This window comes from Molossus molossus, unplaced genomic scaffold, assembly GCF_014108415.1.
Source record: "Molossus molossus isolate mMolMol1 unplaced genomic scaffold, mMolMol1.p scaffold_m16_p_3, whole genome shotgun sequence".
Taxonomy (NCBI): domain Eukaryota; kingdom Metazoa; phylum Chordata; class Mammalia; order Chiroptera; family Molossidae; genus Molossus; species Molossus molossus.
Window position 1 is genome coordinate 54956828 of NW_023425366.1, and position 21051 is coordinate 54977878.

The window sequence follows — 21051 nt, forward strand, 5'->3', positions numbered from 1 at the left end:
AAGGAAAATAATATAATAATAAATAATAATAATACAAGAATAAAATCTGTGTTTTGCTACTCACAACTGCAAACATACTTTTGCCCCACCCTGTAGTTCCTATTTCTAGGACTGTGGGGATTGACGACTTAGAACAATGTTTAACATCTGAAAGTACTGTTTAACTATTTGATATAATAGTACTCCTATTTGTGTACTTTGTAGATTCACATTAATAGTCATACTTTTAAAGATAACTGCTTAATATGCCACTCAATTAGCTTAAAATACTTTGTGCCTCTTTCTTTAACAATTTTATACACGTAGTTTCCATTTCTGGTTTAATTATTGAGAAAAAAGCTTGTGAGTCAGAGGATCAAAGGAACATACACATTTATGATTCTTGAATCAGCTTGATTAAAAAAACACTAATATTTACAAACTACTAGTAAGATTGCATATTTTTCCATATTTTGTTTCCTATTACCAGACTACTTAGGATCCGTTTTTTAAACACCATATTTTAAAGATTATTATTTATTTTATTTTATTTTTTGTTTGGAAGGCTCTTTAATAGCACGTAAATGGTAATTACATCATTGAATGAGATCCTCTCTCTTGGGAGAAAGGAGATGTGGACAGGATTCAATTTAGGATTCACACTGCTGGAAGCATCTAATGAAGGGCAACAATTTTTGGCAACCCATTCCACAGTTTTGTCATTTACAAGAGATTTCTTTAAAGATTATTTTTACTGATTTCAGGAGAGAGAGAGAAAGGGTGAGGGGGAGAGAAAGACATGGATGGAAGAAACATTGATGTGGGTGCTTCCTGCACGCCCCCTATTGAGGATCCAGCAGCAACTTTTCGCTGCAGGGGCCAGGCCCAACCAACAGAGCCACACTGGCCAGGGCCAGACTACTTAGGATTCTTGAGGGTGGTTCATTTCAATTACTTAGCTTCAAGCTCCCGCCATCTTGTCTCTATCAGTAGTGACCTAAGTGCCAAGTCCAAGAACTTGCATCTGTTCTGTTAAAGTTATGCTGCACCCCCTCCTTTCTATTTCCCTGTTTACTGTTATTTTTCCTCCTATGACCAAATATACATCTTACATCTTAAATGAGTATACCCCAACCCCATATTCTTTTCTGTGGTGATTATCTTCTCTTCAGTGTTTCAATTCACCTAGTACCCTGTGTCTGAATATCCTACAAGCCCCTCAAAATTGTTATAAGGGCAAACTATTCTCCATTATCACCTGTACTCTTAAACTGAAAACCCAAGAGCTCATCCTTGACGCCTTCCTGGCATCACCTTTAATTTCTTCATCTCCGAATCGTGTATCATATAACCATTCTTTGGACTTATCATCTCTTCAGGTGGCTATTCCAAAGGGCTCCTCTGGTCACCAGAGCCAACCTCTAACTAGTTGCCAACTGCTTAATTGTATGCAGCCCACATATAATTTCAAAGAACATTTTAAAAAAACTAATAAACATTGGGAACTGCATACAGATCAATAGTAAGACAAAAAGTCCCAGTTTAACATGGAAAATATGACATATAAGTAAAATTGGCACTGGGAAGCTTACTCAAGCAAGACCCCTGGGGGATCTCGATCATTAAAAAAACCCTATATTACCTTCTACTGAAGAGGTTGTGGTCATTCTCTGGAAATACTTGAATTCATTCCTACAAGTGAGAGAAACATAGTGTTACCCAGAACGTCTTCCCGTGGGCTCAAGCTCTACCGCCTAGACGAACGGTAGGCGGGACCGGGATTATTTTCAGGACTGGGACTTTGCTCCGGTGCAGGGCGCCGCGGGGAAAATGCCTCCCGGGGCAGCAGGAGCTGGACGGGAGTCAGCAACTTGCCCTGCCAGATCCTGAAAGCTATGTCGAAGTCCAACCCCATCCTCCCGCGGCGAGTCGGCCCAGCACCGCCCTGTCCAGGTGTCTTGCATGCTAACCCGTTTCTGGCCCGGCAGGTACCTGAGCGGGGGCCAAGGCAGGTCTCCGTTCTTGCCGATGCCCATGTTCTGGGACACAGCAACGATGCAGTTTAGGGTACGAACCATGACGGCGGCACGAAAACCTCCTGGCTTGCTAGCCCCACAGAAAGTGCGCGCCAACCCTGGCGCGAAACCGTGGCCACTCCGCCCCCTCGCTCCCATTGGTGCAGGCAAGACCCCGCCCCGCCCCGCCCCGCTTACGCCCCGCCCTCGCCCCGGCGCACGGCTGGGTCGCGACGTGCTCGCCCCCGCAGACGCCCGGAACTGGGGCCGCGGGCTCGCGCTCCTGGCTGGGGCCTGACCCCGGGTTATCATTCCTTGCCCCGCGATGTCGCGCCGGAAGCCGGTTTCTGGCGGCGTGGCTGCCGCTGGCCCAGCCCCTGCAAGGCAAGCGGTTTTGAGCAGATTCTTCCAGTCTTCGGGAAGCCTAAAATCCACCTCCTCCCCGACGGGTGCAGCGGAGCCGAGCGAACCTGACTCTGACTCCGCAGCGCCTCCAGCGTCCACTTTCCAGACTCCGTTGCCGCCCCACGTGGTGGGTTTGGTCAGGACTGGGCGGGGTCATGCGGGTGAGCGGGCCGGCCAGGTGGGCGGGGCCGGTGCTTGTGGGTGGGGCGGGAGGAGGCGGGGCCTTGCACGCCAGAATTAGGGAGATGACTGGCCCGAAGAGAAATGTACCGGATCGGGGCAGGTGAAGACGGAAAAACCTGGCCACCCTCCATCTTAAGTTTGTTTAGTTCAGACATTGTAGTTTCCCTTTGGGGTAATATACTTGAGGCCAGGATCACCCAGATTCATAATGGCAGGTCTCCTGACTCCTATTCTGTTGAGGGTAGGGGAAATGGATACATCTTTTAACCTCTATCCCCCTCCCCCCTTTTTTTGTCCCTGGATTAAAGGTTGAAGAGGAGTTTTAGTAATCTTATTTATATGGGTTTTGTTAGATGCCACCCTTCAGCTGAGAAAAGTAATTAGGTTTTTTTTTTAAACCAGGACACTGCCACAGGGGAATGCCTAAGGGTGAGACCTCACCGGGGCCCCTCGTACAGTATTTCTCAAATTGAGGATGTTGAAGGGGATTGCGGATGGGCTTTCGGCCACTTTCTAAGTTTAAATGAGGATGACAGCTTGGCTGCTTCAAAATCTTGTTTAATTTATATTTTTTTCCGTAGACTGATTGGCTCTCTTCTGTTTTTGTGTTCTAAAAAAAATTTTTTTTCTTTATTGATTTTACGGAGAGAGGAAATGAGGGAGAGAGAGATAGAAACATCCATGAGAGAGAACATCGATTGGCTGCCTCCTGCATGCTCCCCACTGGGGATCTGGCCCACAACCTGGGCAATGTGCCCTGACTGGGAACCAAACCCGCAACCTCTTGGTGCATATGTTGATGCTCAACCACTGAGGGGGTGGGGGGGAGACACGGACCTGTTTTTGTGCTTTGACAGTAGTCTACATTTTTATGAATTCACTAAGATTTTATATTATACCCACCATTTAGAGGGTATTTGGTGAAGGACTTCACATTTTTGACAGGCTTCCTGTCAACAAATGTTCATAATCCTGTGGCATCTTTAGTGGTGAACATAAAACAAATTATAGTGAACATTTCAAAATGATACTGTTCTTTTTTGTTTATCTAATTTCACCTTTACTAAATAAATACTTTTTCTTTTAAAGGTATTTTATTTAACATGTGGAAGTAGAGTAATTTGAGTTATATAATTTGAGATAGCTGAAGGCTGGTTAAGTAAAGAAAGGTGACAGGTTTGGTTCCAGTTAATTCTAGCAGAGCTTGAAGTGCTGAGACTCATGACCTGTCAGTCTCCAACTTGTCTTTCATGAATGGTAAAAACGTTCACCCATAGGTTTTTCCAGAGCTCAAAGTAGATGATTCTAGGAAGGAAGGATGGCAAGGACCTTGTCATTCAGAAGTAAGGTTTAAATTATTTCATATACATCCTGTTTTGAGATTAGAGATAACATCATTTTCTAACTTTCTGGATATAGGTTGCAGAAATTGACAGAAGTAAAAAGAGACCACTAGAGAACGATGGGCCTGTTATAAAGAAAGCAAAGAAAGTCCAAGAAAAGGAAGGACAAAGTGATTCAGTAGTGTCTGGGAACCCTGGTAAGTTTTGTGACAATGGTTTCTCATCCTTACCAGTCATGGCTCTGATATCCTTGCATTATCCAGAGGGCAGAGGATGCTATTTGGAGAGTTGTACCGCTTTTCCCCTTTGTGATGAAAGGTCTCCATTGTGCTTGAGTAGAGTGGCCCCTCCATAAGTGGTGGAGGTAAGAGCCGGAGCTCTGCAGTTTGGCTGTAGTTCCCTCTAGCTGATTTTTGGCCTGATGTATAAACCATGTTTGTTATAAAAACAAATGTAGACAGTAGACAGTGAAAGACCCAATAACCCCTCCCTTTCAGTAAGACCTACTGCTAATTTTGGGGGGTACTGTATATATATATTTTTTTCTGTTTATACACATCGATATGTATACACACAGACCCACAAATTAGTTAATAATATTTTATAAGTTGTATACTGTATATGCTAATTTGCAACTATCTTTTTCCACTTAGCAGAACATTTGAACAATTTTCAGTGTCAGGACATGTATGTCACCCCTGTCCATTTTTTAGGGTGGAGCTGCTTTTTCTGTGTGCAGAAGGGTTTTGGATAAAACCACCATTCCTGAGGTTCTAGACCTCTATAGATGGTGTTGGATATATAGGTGGTTGAGCAGACTTTTCTCTGGTTTTTGGCCTCAGAGAGTTTGTGATAAGGGAAGACAGAAAATGCTTCTTTCTTCATTACCCTCATACCTAAACTGACATAAGCCTTTCTGAAGTGATAGCAGCTCAGGAATGAAACTGTGGTGGACTCTTCTTTGGCAGTGGTGAGAGTAGGGTAGTAGGGTAGGGAAGGATGGTAAGGAGGAGGGTATGAAAGTACTGCATCAGGGGGTCTCACCACACACTCACAAGTCGTTGTCCCCAGGTCCACATTGCTCCAGATCTGGCCAAGTGAACTCTGAAGCTTGTGGAAACAAGGCTATAGACATGGAAGTTTTCGAAATATGAACTTTATAGTTTACTTAAAATAAATAATGGGAAGAAAAGAGGAGCGTCCAACAGCCAGAAGAGTTGCTGGCTACTTCATCTCAAGTTTTTTTTCAATTACAGTTGACATTCAGTATTATTTTGTGTTAGTTTCATTTGTACAACATAACTTATGAAGTGATCCCCCTTATAAGTCTAGTATCCACCTGGTACCATACATAGTTATTACAATATTGTTGACTATATTCTCTATGCTGTACTTTACATCCCCATCACCTCAAGTTTTTAACATGTCAGTTTTAGATATTCTGTCTTTTGCAAGATTTGCACCCCACCCCGTCATGGGAAAGTTTTTTTGTATCCTTAGGAAGGAAACCCTTGTGTAATTTGCAAACTTATACTTTTGAAGAGTGATTCAAATATATATTTGAAAGGGAGAGAGTGATAGTAAATAGGATGTAAATATACTATTGAAGAGATTCAAATGGACATTTTCCCAGCTATGAGATTAACAAGAGATAAGATAAAAGTATTCATCTGAAAGAGGTTTAATTAGAAATATGAAAATTTTTAAACTTTTAGAAATGAATAAAACACAACACTTGCCCTCAGAGTGTTTTCGCTTTTTTTTTTATCCTCACTCGAGGACATTTTTTCATTTTTGTTCAGATAGAGTGAGAGGGAGAGTGTTTACGCTTTTAAAGGGGAAAGTAAAAGATGATAAACGCAGCCCCAGTTTTCTTATATATAATAGTAGCTACCTAAATAGTTTTGCTTTAGCCTTGGCTGGTGTGGCTCAGTTAGTTGGAGCATCATACCCAATCATGACACATACATAGGTTGCAGGTTCAATTCCCACTGGGGGCTGTGGGGGTGCGTACGGGAGGCAACCGATCGATGATCAATGTTTCTCTCTCCCTAAAATCAGTAAAACACATTGTTGAGTGAGGATTAAAAAAGAATAGCATTGCCCGGCTGGTATGGCTCAGTGTTTGAGTATCGACCCACGTACCAGGAGGTCACCGGATGGATTCCCAGTCACGGCACATGCTCAGGTTGTGGGCTCAATCCCCAGTGGGGGCATGCAGGAGGCGGCCAATTGAAGTTCTTGCTCATCGATGTTTCTATCTCTCCCTTCCTTTCTCTCTAAAAATTAATAAAGAAAAAATTAAACATTAAAAAATAGTATTGCCCTAAAGGGTAAAATAATGTTTTCTGGTATATAGCAGATAACCAATAAATGATCATTTCCCTTCTTTTATGGATTTATTGCTTATGATTAACTGCTAAATGGCAGACTGTGATTAGTGCTATTGAGAGATATGATCTTGTTACAGGAACACAGAAAAAGAAAAGGTGATTTTTACGTTGGGGAATTAGCAGAGCGTTTCGTGGTAAAGATAGCTTTGAGATGGCTGTTGATGAATGAGTCAGTTTGGACATGTTGCAGTTGGGGGCTAGGCCATACTAGAGAGAAAGAAGAGCACGAGCAAAGCTGTGGAGGCAGGAAAGCAGGTGTGTCTGGAGGGGTGATCCGGTTTCCTTGGTGCACTCCTGGTGTCAGTATCTATAGGTCTTTTCCATTGAGCCGATCAGATTTCCTAGTCTGGAGTCTCCCCACCTTCTGTCTTATGGAAGAGCCTGTTCTGAGAAGAGGTTCTCAGAAGAGGCTGCGTTTCTCAGCATACAGTAAGACTGTCTTTCCATGAGTGTTCTTTGGCTTAGGTACAGAACTGCATCTCAACTGTGCCTATTTTACCTTTTCCACAAAAGTCTCCATCCTCTGCTGGTGTGGAGGAAGGACAGCTGCCCTTGGACTTAGAGTAGGATGGGGCATCTGGGGAGCAAACTACTTTGAACCAATCCCCTTTACTTTAGAACCTCCCTCTATTCCATTTTCAGAGCTACAAGTGCCCTAATTCCTGAGCCTTTTAGTATTTTGTGTTGTAAATATAGGATTAGTTCTTGGTTTTCTTTTCTTTTTTTTTTTTATCCTCACCCGAGGACATTTTTCCATTTTTTGTTCAGGTAGAGTGGGAGGGAGAGAGAGGAACAGAGAGAGAGAGAAACATCGATGTGAAAGGGACACATCAAGTGGCTGCCACCCGCATGACCAACCAGGGCCAGGGACAAACTGCAACCGAGGTACATGCCCTTAGCGGGAACCAAACCCGGGTCTCTCTGGACCGCAGGCCGATGCTCTAACTGCTGAGCCAAACCGGCCAGGGCAGTTCTTGGTTTTCTTCGCTGCTGATTTAGGATTTAGGTTTCAAGTATGCTAAATTTGTTGTTGCTTATTCATTTTTTCTTCTAGCTTCAGATATTTCATTTGTAATTCTGAACCCTCCTTTTCTTTCTGTACTTATGGGCTTATTGCTTTAAAAAAAAGCTATAGTTTTTAATGGGGTTTTAGGACCAAGTGAAATTATAAATTAGATGTATGTTTCAAGTATACCATGTTTACCTTGGACTCAAGTTTTTTTATTTTCTTATATTATAATTAGAGTCATTGCTTTAATACAAAACTCCCTCTTAAAAATCTATGCTGGTTATGAATTGACATAATGAGACAAAATGCTATTGTTTTATTTTCTTCTGATTTGCTAAGAGTCAAGGAAATGTCTGAGGACCAGGCTTGTTTTAAAGTCTCTGGAGAAACTGAAAGAATTCTGCTGCGATTCCGCCTTGCCTCAAAGTAAAGTCCAGAGGGAGCCCCTTCAGGAGAGATTTGCAGTTCTGCCAAAATGTACCGACTTTGACGATATCAGTCTTATGCGTGCAAAGAATGCACTTTCTTCCAAAGAGTCCAAATCTCAAATTGGTCAAAAGGTATGTAACACTTATATAGACAAACACCCAACTACCTAGAATAGTAGGTTCTGAAGTGCTTTTAGGTTCTGTGGGTCCACATAGGGCATGGTGCTTAAACTCGGCTGATTATCCAAATTAGTTGAGGGAACTTTACTTTTATTTTATTTTGAAGTCCCTGGAGATTCTGATTTCCTGTGTATTAAGGGAGGATGAATTGGTTTGTGTTAAAACAAAACAAAGTAGAAGCCTCAGGTGATTCTGATGTATGGTGCCCGGATCAGGAGCTATTCATTGACGTGGGGGATCCTATGTTGCTACGTGCAAGCAGTGTTTCTTACAGTCCTCTGTGTGGTTTCTGAGATTAGCCTGGGCTGTCACCATGGACAACTTATATAGATGTTCTGACGTTTTCAGTTGAAAGCTTGGTTGATGTAAATTCAAAGGTAAGCTGACTGAAGATGGGTCCTTCTACTGTTTTATAATTTATTAATGTTTTTCATCATTGCAAAATCAGGAATTTAACTCTTGCTCCATCATTGAAATTTACAATTCAGAATAGCAGTTTTCAGCCCAGCTTTCATTAGAATCACTGGAGAACTTAAAAAAGGTACTGATAGCAAGAAATTTGTCTTAGAATTAATAATTGGTTTTCAATAAGAACTGGGCTTGGATATTGTTTAAAAGCTCTCATTTTAATGTTGAGAACCACTAAAATAGATAAGTAGTCTACACTTTATGAGTTATTTTTATCTAATTAAAGGTATAGAGTCTTTCCTCAGAAAAATATCAAGATCCATTATCTTAGATTATCAGGGGAAAAAAAGGTTGTTTTTTTTTTTTTCTTATTTTTAAAGTTTTTAATACTACTTAAAACTTAACCAGAGTTTGGTGGTCATAAAATATAGAGGTCAAAAAGTTTGTTTATTATAGCTCACAATTGATGAATTGGAGAATTTACTGTAGGGCCTCATAGGAATCCACTTACTATGCATTCAGTGACCAAATTGGAATTTCTGATTATTAGAAAATTAAAATTAGAATAAACATTTATAAGGGACACCTAGAAGTAGTATATGGATGTTATTACATGTGATAGCTGAGTATTTGATGGCATGAAAGGACACAGACAAATGGAAAAAAGCTACTGAATAAACTTAAATGCCTGGTGGTCTGGGACCATTTGTGTGGGGTGAACAACCCCATAAGTCTTTTTTTTTTTTTTTTTTAAATTGATTTTTAGAAGGAGAGGAAGGTTGAGGGAGAGAGACATAGAAATATCAAAGAGAGAGAACATCGATTGGCTGTCTCCAGCATGCCCCTCACTGGGGATTTGGCCTACAACCTGGGCATGTGCCCTGACTGGGGATCGAATTGGCAACCTCTTGGTGCATGGGTCAACACTCAACCAGTGAGCCATGCTAGCCAGGCAACCCCGTAAGTCATTTTTTATTTTTATTTTATTCCTCACCTGAGGGTATTTTTCTGTTTATCATCAGATAGAGTGGGAGGGAGGGAGAGAGGGAGCGACAAAGAGAAACATTGATGTGATAGAACCACATTGACTGGTTGACTTCCGCACGACCCAACAGGGCTGGGGATGAACTGCAACCCAGGTATGTGCCCTTGACTGGAACCGAACCCATGACTCATTGGTCCATGGGCTGATGCTCTAACCAGTGAGCAAAACTGACCGGGGTCCCGTAAGACTTAACAGGTCCTGAAATTTTTATTTTATTAATCTGACCACCCTGAGTTGTCAAGACAAAGTCAAATTGAGTTCAGAATGCCGTCTCTGGGAATATGAAAGAGTACAATATATCTGAGAAGTGTTTTTCCCCAAGTGGTGAAAAAAATGTTGCTTAATACTCAAGTATTCAGATTGATTTATAGATACATGAACCTTTTTCCCAGATGCCTACTCTTATTCCTTATATGAATAAGGACATTACAGTAAGGACTCTTTTTTCCTCTAGGAAATACATATTTTGAAGTATGAAGATTTTCAGTATGTAGTATTCCTAGAGTTCACATAAAAATCATGGAAATGAAGTGGGAAATTCCCATCAAAATGAAAAGCAAATACTTTGTCCAGTCTGATGTCCACTTTTCTCTTGCCACACCTCTGCATCGCTAACTGTTGTGTTATGGCTGATCTCCAGATGTTTGCTGGGCAACACTTTCAGATAATTTGTGTTTGTACCTGCTGCCCCAGCCAAGCTGACTTTTTAAACATTTAGCAGATGTAAAGTACACGTTTTCTTGGGCCAGAATTCCCCTCTCTGGGCCATATAGGACATTTCTCTTTCTCTCTTCCCTTGTTGGTCCCTAGTTTTTTAGGCCATATATATTTTTAAAAATATGTTTTTATTATTGATTTTTTTAGAGAGAGAGAAGAGGAGAGAGAAACATCCATGTGAAAGAGAAACATCAATCAGCTGCCTCCTGCATGCCCCCTACTAGGGATCAAGCCTGTAACCTGGGCATGTGCCCTGACCGGGAATTGAACTGGAACCTCTCAGTCCATGGGACAATGCTCAATCCACTGAGCCACCCTGGCTGGGCTAGGCCACATTTTTAATTTCAGAGGTGGCTCATCAATTTTTTAGATGTTGGTTGTATGTGACAGTGACAATTAATTAGAAGTTGAGTTTTTTCTATAAATTTGTTTCATTTTACCTTTTGTATAAATAAGTCTCATAAGCAGAGAATTTGCTCTCAGCTGTGAATTGGAATTAATTATATTTTTATATAGGAAAGAAATGATAGCAGGAATACTGATGTTGAAAATGTAACCTTTGGTTTATGTTTTCTAAAAGTTCTTTTTTTTTTTAATCTGAAGTATGTGAGTAATTAAATTTAATATACATCATTAAATTACACATGGATCTTTTTAAATTAAAAATGTGAAGAAGCACTAAAATCTCTAAATTAATGTCACCCTAATAAATTTAATAAAATAAAAATCTTTAAATTATTATTTATTTATTTTTTTATTAATCAATTTATTTATTTTTGTTACAGATGTTTCTCCTCCCCTCCCCACTGTTTCTCCCTCCCAAAAAACTTTTAAATTATAACACTACTTTTCAAAAAGTTCTAATCGTGTTTTTTTTTCTTGGACTGTCATGGAATATATTATCTTTTAGACTGTGCTGGAAAATGTAAACTATTGCAATGCTAGCTGCTCACATTCTTGTTGAAAGTGATTCTGTCTTATAGCTAGAGAGACAGTCATGCCTGCTGACTGTGTCTTACACACCTGGAATAAATATTGAAAAGAAAAATGTTAATTACAATAGGTTTAATTAAATTAAATGTAAAAAGAAGTACATAAAACATTAAAACATTTAGACTTTCAAATTTTGCTTTAATAATTATACAGTAGTTTAGTTTGGCTCATTTTTCTTTTTGTCTTCAACTTTGAAGAACTTTTAAACCTACAAAAAAATGTGCCTTAATATACCGTGTACTCCTCCGATTCACCAGTTGTTAGCTTTGTAGCATATTTGCATTCTCTCTGGGAATTAATGTTATGGTTAGTAACATTTTTAAACTATAAAAATCTCTTGGTTGCCAGGACAAGACACTTTCTCATCTCAGTCATTTAGGATCATCACATAGGAGTTATGAAAACTTGCAGAAAATTTCTGATTCTAAACCACCTAACAAAAGGACCAAAAGCATCTACACGCCGTTAGAATTACAGTACATAGAAATGAAGCAGCAGCAGAAAGATGCAATCTTGTGTGTGGAATGTGGATATAAGTATAGATTCTTTGGGGAAGATGCAGAGGTAAGTTGCTTTTTCAAACACTGTTTAATGTTTTTCTTGTCCAGACTTAAATATCTTCCAGTATTTTTGTTTCATTTTATGACCTTATGAAGACGTGAATGTAATCAATTACCCTTTAAAAATACTGTCATTTAAAGTAACAACTAAAAATAAACACAAACAAACTTGATGAGTGCTAGACTTGTGGGGAAAGAGACAAGGGGTTCCTATTGGAATGTTGGTGCTGTTTCTCCATGGTGTTAGCTTAGTATCTCTCATCCATCAGAAGTTCATTGGATGAATCGATTAGTGAGACAAGTGTAATCATGTGAATATCTATGTTTTCTAATGAAGACTCAAGCAAGAAAAAAATATTTGAGATGTAAGTTCCTCTGTTTACCCATAATTTATGAATTTTCATAGCTAGTAACATTGTTAGTCTCAATAGAAGAGCCCATTAAATCTGCCAGCCACCAAGAGATATTTGAAGTCTTACAGGTCTCTGTATATTAGTCATCTTGCTATTTTAGTCTGAGCTGGGTTTGTGTTTAACCTTGGGTATTTGATGTAGGCCTGAGTTAAGGTCAGAAGTGAATTTGAGCATTTATGGGCAAGCTTAGGGGAATTCTCTGTTGAAGTCTTGAGTGGTTTTGATGATTCCATGGTTCAGGCCTGGTTGGGTTGCACACCATCAGAGAATGACAAGGTGGCACTTCTGCTGCCTCGTGCATGGGAAGTGAAGACTTGGCCAACTTTTTTTCTTCCAGTTTCCTAAACCCTGTTGTGGCAGGAAAGTGGTATTGTCTCGTTCAGATGGCATTATGCTGTATTCTGTGTTCTGAAGTTAAACTTTGAAATAGTCAGCATGTTCCTGCAGACAGGAGCAAATATATAGTTGGCATCCTGTAAGTGAAGGGGTGAAAGGAAATGCTGTTCTTGCTCCTTCTCTCTAGGTCAAATGGTTGATTTAGCCTTAACCATAGTAAAGGCTGATGTTTTCCTGCCCTGCAGTGATGAACTGATACAGTTCGGAAATGGATGGGGTACAGTTCAGAAATGAGAATGAGCATCCCATGGTCTAGTGGGCAGTCTCTGAACTATGGTGCTGTCTAGAAGGAAGCAGGGAGTCAGGTGGTACTGCCTGGCTCTGCATTTCTATCACTCATGCATCATTAAGTAGCTGATCATGTCAGGGGTTTGTGTTCTCACTTCCTCAAAGATGCCCTCTGTCCAAGTAGGTTTATAATTTATGTATACATACTCTCAGTGTCTCTTAATTTTTAGTTATTTGCATGTGCTGTGGTATCAAATTCTTATTCCATTGCAGTTTCTTATTCTCATTCCATTACAGGGGAAGCTTAGCACTTTAAAGTTTTGATAGAGCTAAGGACATAGAAGAACTGTCATATTCTTCTGAGTCATTTATAGATACAGATGTTGACCCTGAGGTTAGGCCATGGAAACTGCCAAAAATACCAGGTTAAACTGCAGGCTATTGCACAGGGAGTGACTTCCAAACTTTTTGTTAATATTACCACACAGGTGAATAAGGGCACAAGTCCTACGTGTGTACCTTCATGGATTTTAACAATCTGAACAAATGCCACACAGAGAATTTTGAAATAGAAATTTATTGATACTCTTTTTTTCAATATTTTAGATCGCATCCCGGGAGCTCAATATTTACTGCCATTTAGATCACAACTTTATGACTGCAAGCATTCCTACTCACAGACTGTTTGTTCATGTCCGCCGCCTCGTGGCAAAGGGATACAAGGTCAGCTTGCTCACCTTGTGGGAGGAGGGGACCCGATCCTCGTCCAGAGTGCAGACGTGTTTTGTGAGGTGCAAGGCTCTAATTGGTTTTGGAATGTGGCATTTTGGGGAAAGGAAAGCGTGTCATAATTATTAGCATTGTATCTGCATGAGTTTTAATATATTAGATATTTAGGGTAAATTTTTTAAAAACTGTGATGAATGTTTTCAGAATTAACCTTTTAAAATCTGAATACATGTTTTAAAATTTTTTCATCATATTTGATATTTAACATTTCTTATCTTTGTTGAAGGTAGGAGTTGTGAAGCAAACAGAAACAGCAGCATTAAAGGCCATTGGAGACAACAAAAGTTCAGTCTTTTCCCGGAAATTGACTGCTCTTTATACAAAATCTACACTTATTGGAGAAGATATCCTTTTTGAATATGAAATTTTCTTTTACATTTCAGAAATCTTAGTTTTTTTTTTTTGTGTTTTTTTTTTATCCTCATTCGAGGACATTTTTCCATTTTTTGTACAGACAGAGTGGGAGGGAGAGAGAGGAAGAGAGAGAGAGAGAGGGAAACATCGATGTGAAAGGGACACATCGAGTGGCTGCCACCCGCACGACCAACCAGGGCCGGGGACAAACCGCAACCGAGGTACATGCCCTTAGCGGGAACCGAACCCGGGTCTCTCCAGACCGCAGGCGGATGCTCTAACCGCTGAGCCAAACCGGCCAGGGCCAGAAATCTTTGTTTTAAGTAACATTAAAAAAAAACTCTGTTCTTTGGGTGGTTACTTTGACCTTTGATCAGCGTGCTACTGAAGAGCTGTGGGTTGGTAATAGTTGGAAACAAACATTTTTTTTTCCAAATGCCATAGTAAAAAGAGAGCTTATCATACTTCAAGAGCAAGAGAAAGGACAGCCTGATAGAAGACGATAGGTTAGCAACTGATTTGCAGAGACCTATGTGGACAGTGGTTAGTCGCTTAGGGCCTATGAGCTCCTCCAGATCTTCCTAAGACAAGACCTAAAAAATAACTTCTTCAAGTGAGAAAAGAAAACTACAAAGTCAACACACAACTAACTTCTTATAAAACATAGGCCATCTTCATTAATTGTTAGCTTCATAAAAATTATATTGTTTTTGAAAATGGATTATAGGTGAAGCTTTCTTACTTCGAAGAATCTTTAGTGTGCACAATGATTGCCCCAACATTCATGGTCTTTCATAAATTCAATGAGTTAATAGCAAAGTCATAAAATTCTGTGAGTTTTTAAAAACCAAATAATTATGTATAAAATTAGATAAGGATGTGTTTTAAAATGTGTACTGTGGTATGGAGTTGAGTCTCAGAATAAAAGAATATATTGCCCAGCCAGTATGGCTCAGTAGTTGAGCATTGACTCATACACCAAAAGGTTGCTGGTTTGATTCCCCGTCAGGGCACATGCCCAGGTTGTGGGACAAATCCCCAGTGGGGGGCATGCAGGAGGTAGCCAGTCGATTTTCTCTCTCATCAATGTTTCTCTCTCTCCCTTCCTCTCTCTTTCAAATCAATAAAGGAAAAAAAAAGAATATAGGGATAAGATTTTAAATGATACTGTGAAAGTAATATTTCTGTTAGTTTATTACAAATCTGCTTATTTAGAGACCTGCTTAGCTTCTACCCAAATTATGAAGAGTTTTGTTAATATGAATACGGAACAGCTGTCACTCAAAATGGACCCCTCCCCCCCCACCACCATTAACAGCTCTGTGTTACTCCAAACTGACCAGGCTGTAAGACTGGTAAGTTTATTGTTTCTTTTGCCTGAACTTGAGTCTCTTAATTGAAGCCTGCTCCTAAAACAGTACTCCTCCCTCCTTCTCTTTTGCTACTGCTATATCTGCTGATGCCCAGATTGAATGTTCCCAGACTGAAATTAGCATTTATCCCTGAGAATTTATTTATGGACTCAACACACACACACACACATGCACGAATGTATGTTTCTGTTTCCTTTTTGGTTTTCTTTTCTCTTGAGAGTTATTAGACACTTAAAAGGAGGAAAGTAATTTATACTATTTTATCACATTCATGCTTTGACTTATGGAATGAAACATTAGGGGAATGTTAAGGCTTTAAATTGCAGCATCATCCAAGTAAAGAAGAGGATTAACATTAGTTGTCTGTCCTCATGAGCCTTGTATCTTAGAGAACGTAAGGCATGTAACTATGATCAGAGTAAATCAGGAAAATGAATGCTGTGTGGAAGATTTGTGCACAGAGCAAAAATGCCTGAAAAAATGGACCATTAATTTAAAGGAGAAAACAGTTGCCCTGGCCGATTTGGCTCAGCGGTTAGAGCATTGGCCTGTGGATCAGAGAGGCCTGGGTTCGGTTCCTGCTAAGGGCATGTACCTCGGTGGCAGTTTGTCCCCGGCCCTGGTTGGGGTTGTGTGGGTGGTGACCACTCGATGTGTCTCTCTCAGGTCGATGTTTCTCCTTCCCGTTCTATCTCAAGATAAATGCAAAAGTATCCTCGGGTGAGGATAAAATAAATAAATAAATAAAAATAAAGGAGAAAACAGTTAATATTAATGGGAATGTAGCGTATATTTTTCTTTAATAATTATTACATGTGAATCCTTTAGTCCAGCTGGATGATGCCATAAATATTGATGAGATGATGACTGATACTTCTACTAGCTATCTTCTCTGCATCTGTGAAGATAAGGAAAACCTTAAGGACAAAAAAAGGGGGAACATTTTCATTGGAATCGTGGTAAGTACTTTGTAGGTGAAGAAAAAATGATAGATGGTCAACGGTATCCCGAAATATGAGCAATCATGTATGGTTTATAATAATCTGCTGAAGTGTGCCCTCAGGTAGTTGTACCTAAAAAAAGTTTGTGATTGGGGAACGTGCAGCACTCATTACAGTGGGGACAAACCCAGCAATAATAGTGTCTAGGACGAAAGAAGAAAGTTCCGCTGCAGCCATGCTGAGTTTGAGAACTCAGGGAAAATTCTGAGTGCCTTGTCCAATAAAGAGTTGGATATGGGCCCTGGCCAGTTTGGCTCAGCAGTAGAGCGTCGGCCCTCGGACCAATGAGTTGTGGGTTCGATTCCAGCCAAGGGCATGTACCTTGGTTGTGGTTCATCCCCGGCCCTGTTCGGGGTTGTATAAGAGGCAGCCACTCGATGTGTCCCACTCACATCGACATTTCTCTCTCCCTCCCACTCTATCTGAAGATAAATAGAAAAATATCCTCCGGTGAGGATTAATTTTTATATTTAAGAGTTGGATGCAGGAGTCTGGAGCTCAGGAGAAAGGTGCAGCCTGGACCCAGAGCTCTGGATATCAACTCAAAAGGGGTCACTGAAGTCAAGAACAGGTCCCAAGAAAACACTCGAGAGTCAAACTACCATTTCTCATTTTTCTCGCATCCCAGATCATATACTGCAGTTAGCTTTTGCAGTGGGCCAGGGCCTTTATCACCCTGTTACCTTGGGTCAACTACTTGAGAACTTTTTTTACCGGTTTTAAACCATGATCTTTTCTAGTTTATCTTTGCTATTATTGGCTTGGGGTGATAGGGGTGGCTTTTAGTTATCATAGTGATTCCCTGGATAGACTCTACTTAGGGTTCAGAGTTTGTTATATTTTACTTTTTTCAAAAGTTATACTTTTAATTTATTAACTTTATATAATTGAATAGTAATTTACTACTAATCTCATAGCCAGATTACTGGGAACACATCACTTAATTACTTTTAGTGATGACACCTGCTGTCTGTCAGTATGGTTTACAAAGCATTCATGTCTGTTTTCTGATTTAAACCTTTCAGTGACTCTATGAGGGAAGTAGGCTGGTTTAGTCCCACTTAGAGAGGAGGACACTGAGGGATTGGTAACTTGTCACAGTCACTGCATCAGGTTTGTTAGATCCAGGAGGACTCACGGTATCACTGTAAAATCCGTCTAGGATAGTTTGGATATTGGTGAATCTGACTTCTTATTAAGAGTCCTGGAAAGCAGACAGATTTCAAACACTTTAGAAATGGAGTACACACCAGTGAGTGTATCATCTCTGCTATTTTCATGCTTGCTTATGCTGTGCCTGAGTTATAATTGGGAAACATTTGTTTCTTGTGACATTACATTTTTATTTGTTTTCAGGGCGTGCAGCCTGCCACAGGTGAGGTTGTATTCGATAGTTTCCAGGACTCGGCTTCCCGCTCAGAGCTAGAAACTCGGCTGTTGTGCCTGCAGCCCGTGGAGCTGCTGCTTCCATCACACTTGTCAGAGCAGACAGAGGCGCTCATTCACAAAGCCACAGCTGTTACGTAAGTTGGCACATCTCTGGAGAATAATGCAGATTCTGAAGATTAGATTTAAAGTTGTTAAAAAGTTTTTGCTTTTGCCCTGGCGGGTGGTGCAGTTGGTTGGAGCGTTTTCCCTGTACACCAAAAGGTTGTGTTAACGATCCCTGGTCGGGGTGCGTGCAAGAGGCACCGATTGCTATTTCTCACTCACATCGATGTTTCTCACTCTCTCTCCCCCCCCCCCCAGGACATTTTTCTCTAAAAAAAATCAGTGTAAGGAACATATCCTAGGGTGAGGATTAAAATAAAAAGTTTTTAAGAAAAACAGAATTATCTGTAATATGAACTTAATGTAGGACTTTAGAAGTTGATCTTGTTAAAGGGGTTTAACGATGTTATTTGGTGATTAATCTTCAGTTTTTGGAGATTAAAATTCAGAGTTCATTTCTTAGAAAGTTTACATAATTTTGAAAATGCTTTATCTGTGCTGTAAGTTTTAATCTGGCCTTGTCCATGAGTTTCATTTATTAGAGCTAAAGCCACACTTCTTATTTATGAGGCAGTGTGCTCGGCACTGTGGCTTACAGATGAGGAGGACGTGGTTGTGGTCTGTGTCTGGCAGAGTTTATAATCCAACAGGAGAGGCAGATGTAGCACACCTAACTAGATTCACAAAGCACGGAGTATATTAAGTGACAAATGTGGAGGTGCCTTGTTGGGGAGATTCTACACTGCCCCCTGGAGGAGCGTGGTGGGAGAAGAGGCTGGAAAGGGCTGGGCCTCCAGTGGAGACGACTTCATATATTGAGGAATTTGGACTTGAGGCTGTGCAGGAGAGCCCATAAAGATGTTCAGTCAGCAGGCTGACAAATCAGTTAGAAAATCAAACTAATTGATTAAATAAAGTTCTGTATGTTTCTTTGTTCTTACCGTTAAGAATGTGCCTTTTGAACATCTTGCAAAATAGCTTTTATAATATATATATATTTGATTATAATGCTAATCTGTGTTTACTTAGGAAGAGTTAGGAGTTATAAAAAAAGATAAAAATAGTAAGTCAAATGCTATATAGCCCAGAGATAATTACTGTTAAACATTTTAATATATTATTTTCATGTATGTATATCATCATTTTTTGTTTATGAACTTGGATTTATGTTCTCAGTTTTGTATCTTGTTATTTTTTTTACTTAAAATTTCCCATATATATTTTACTTTATTATGAAAAATTTTAAGCATATACAAAATAGTGTAGTGAACTCCCATGAATCTATCAATCTGCTTTAACATTTCTCAACTCAGCCAGTCTCACTTCATCCATACCCCTACTCCCTCCTTCCTTGGATTATTTATTTGAAGTAAATCCTAGATAACATCATTTTATGCCAGTATACAGTAGGTATTCATGAAAACCAAATGACTATATAACATTCAGTCATATAAATGGATCATAATTTATTCCCATTTTGTTAAGTTGCATTTATTTTTTTTTAGTATTTTAAGTATTGCTATAATGAATATTCATGCATCAAAATATTTCTGTGTATTTCCAATTATTTCCTTAAGCTAAGTTCCTAAAAGTGGAATTACTAGGTCAGAGGGTGTAAATATTTATAAAGTTTTTTTAAATTTATTTTTTCTTTCTTTATTGATTTGAGAGAGAGAGAGAGGAAGGGAGAGGGAGAGAGATAGACATATCAATGAGAGAGAGCATTGTGATTGGCCGCCTCCCACATGACCCCCACTGGGGATCGGGCCCACAACCTGGGCATGTGCCCTGACTGGGAATCGAACCAGTGATTTGTTGGTGCATGGGTTGACACTCAGCCACTGAGCCGGGCTAAAGTTTTTTTTATTTTAATTTTAAGATTTTAAAATAGATTTTTAGAGAGAGATGATGGTAGAGGGAAAGAGAAAGAAACATCTATGTGAGAGCAAAACATCGATTGGCTGCTTCCTGCATGTCCCCTCTCAGGGATTGAACCCACAACCCGGACATGTGCCCTGACTTGGAATCAAACAAGCAACCTTTCAGTGCAGGGGATGACACCCAACCATCTGAGCCTCAATGTCCAGGGCTCAAGTCCTTGATTGCTTGCTAGAATTGGTAACATCAAGCTATCCTTCCACCACTATAGTATAGGAGAGTTGTGTGAACCCTTGCTAACATTGAGGGTGATTATTTAAATAATCTTTGCCAGTTGGATAGATGAAAAATTTTTCATCAAATTTCTTATTTTGTTTTTAATCCTTTTCTGACAGTGAGTTCAAACTTGAATAATTAAAAGTCAGTGCTTTCAAAGAGCTAAAAAGATTAAAATCTCTAAAACTGTTTTAAAAGATAGTTTTCTAAAACTTTATTCTTATATTACATGTCTTTGATTTTGTTCATTTTTCTTTATAGCTGAGTGTATATTTGCTTAACTAAGGTATGCAGTTGACCCTTGAACAACTTGGGGATTAGGGGAACAAACACCCCCACCCCTGCTATGTACTTGAAAATCAATGTATGGTATAACTTTTGACTCTCCAAAAGCTTAACAAGTCAGTTAAGTTTTTGTATCTGTGAGAAATTGGTTCTAGGACCTCACACGGTTACCAAAAACTACACATGCTCAAGTCCCTTACATAAAATGGTGCAGAATAATGCATACAGTTGGCCCTCCGCATCCTCAGATTACAACCTGGGATTTAAAATACTGTTTTTGATCCTCAGTTGGTTGAATCCATAGAGGCCAACTGTATTTATGGAAAAAAATCTACATGTAAGCCCTGGCCAGTTTGGCTCAGCGGTTAGAGCGTCGGCCTGCGGTCCGGAGAGACCCGGGTTCGGTTCCCGCTAAGGGCACGTACCTCGGTTGCAGTTTGTCCCCGGCCCTGGTTGGTCGTGCGGGTGGCAGCCACTTGATGTGTCCCTTCACGTCGATGTTTCTCTCTCTCTCTCTCCCTCCCACTCTATCTGTACAAAAAATGGAAAAATATCCTCGGGTGAGGATAAAAAAAAAAAAAAAATCTACATGTAAGGGGACCAGTGCAGTTCAAACCTGTGTTGTTCGAGGGTCAACTGTAATCGAGACTAAGGTTGATCAATTGAATCAAACTTTCATTTCCTATTTCTACTTATTTTTATAAAATAGTAAAGGCAGAATTTAATAAAATATCAAAACATTCCACAAAGGCATTGCCAAAACTGAATTATTTGCCTGGCAGACAGCATTGCCTGGTGATATTCCTAGATGTTTTTTAATCAAATGAGATAGAAAAGCCATTTGGCATATCAAAGATAGTTTGGGTGCCAATGTAGGTTTTCCAAATTTCATGGCTGCCTTTGTCTTGT

At 39.9% G+C, this 21051-nt stretch overlaps 2 protein-coding genes across 3 annotated transcripts in view; one reads left to right on the forward strand and one right to left on the reverse strand.

The window, feature by feature from the left end:
* The window catches only part of DHFR (dihydrofolate reductase), a 34588-nt gene extending 32470 nt beyond the window's left edge, over window positions 1–2118 (reverse strand). Inside the window, exons 1-2 of one of the 2 annotated variants that reach the window (XM_036278556.1) lie at window positions 1972–2112; window positions 1622–1671 (exon numbers count right to left, since the gene is read on the reverse strand). In XM_036278556.1, the coding sequence (XP_036134449.1) occupies window positions 1622–1671; window positions 1972–2057 (136 nt within the window). In that variant the 5' untranslated portion in view covers window positions 2058–2112. Of the gene's footprint in view, window positions 1–1621; window positions 1672–1971 lie in introns of both variants that reach the window. The other variant, XM_036278557.1, reaches the window with a different exon arrangement.
* Window positions 2119–2243: 125 nt separating this feature from the next.
* The window catches only part of MSH3 (mutS homolog 3), a 160253-nt gene continuing 141445 nt past the window's right edge, over window positions 2244–21051 (forward strand). Inside the window, exons 1-8 of the mRNA XM_036278555.1 lie at window positions 2244–2526; window positions 4002–4122; window positions 7667–7887; window positions 11447–11662; window positions 13302–13418; window positions 13711–13828; window positions 16025–16170; window positions 17569–17735. Of these exons, the coding sequence (XP_036134448.1) occupies window positions 2320–2526; window positions 4002–4122; window positions 7667–7887; window positions 11447–11662; window positions 13302–13418; window positions 13711–13828; window positions 16025–16170; window positions 17569–17735 (1313 nt within the window). The 5' untranslated portion in view covers window positions 2244–2319. The remainder of the gene's footprint in view (window positions 2527–4001; window positions 4123–7666; window positions 7888–11446; window positions 11663–13301; window positions 13419–13710; window positions 13829–16024; window positions 16171–17568; window positions 17736–21051) is intronic.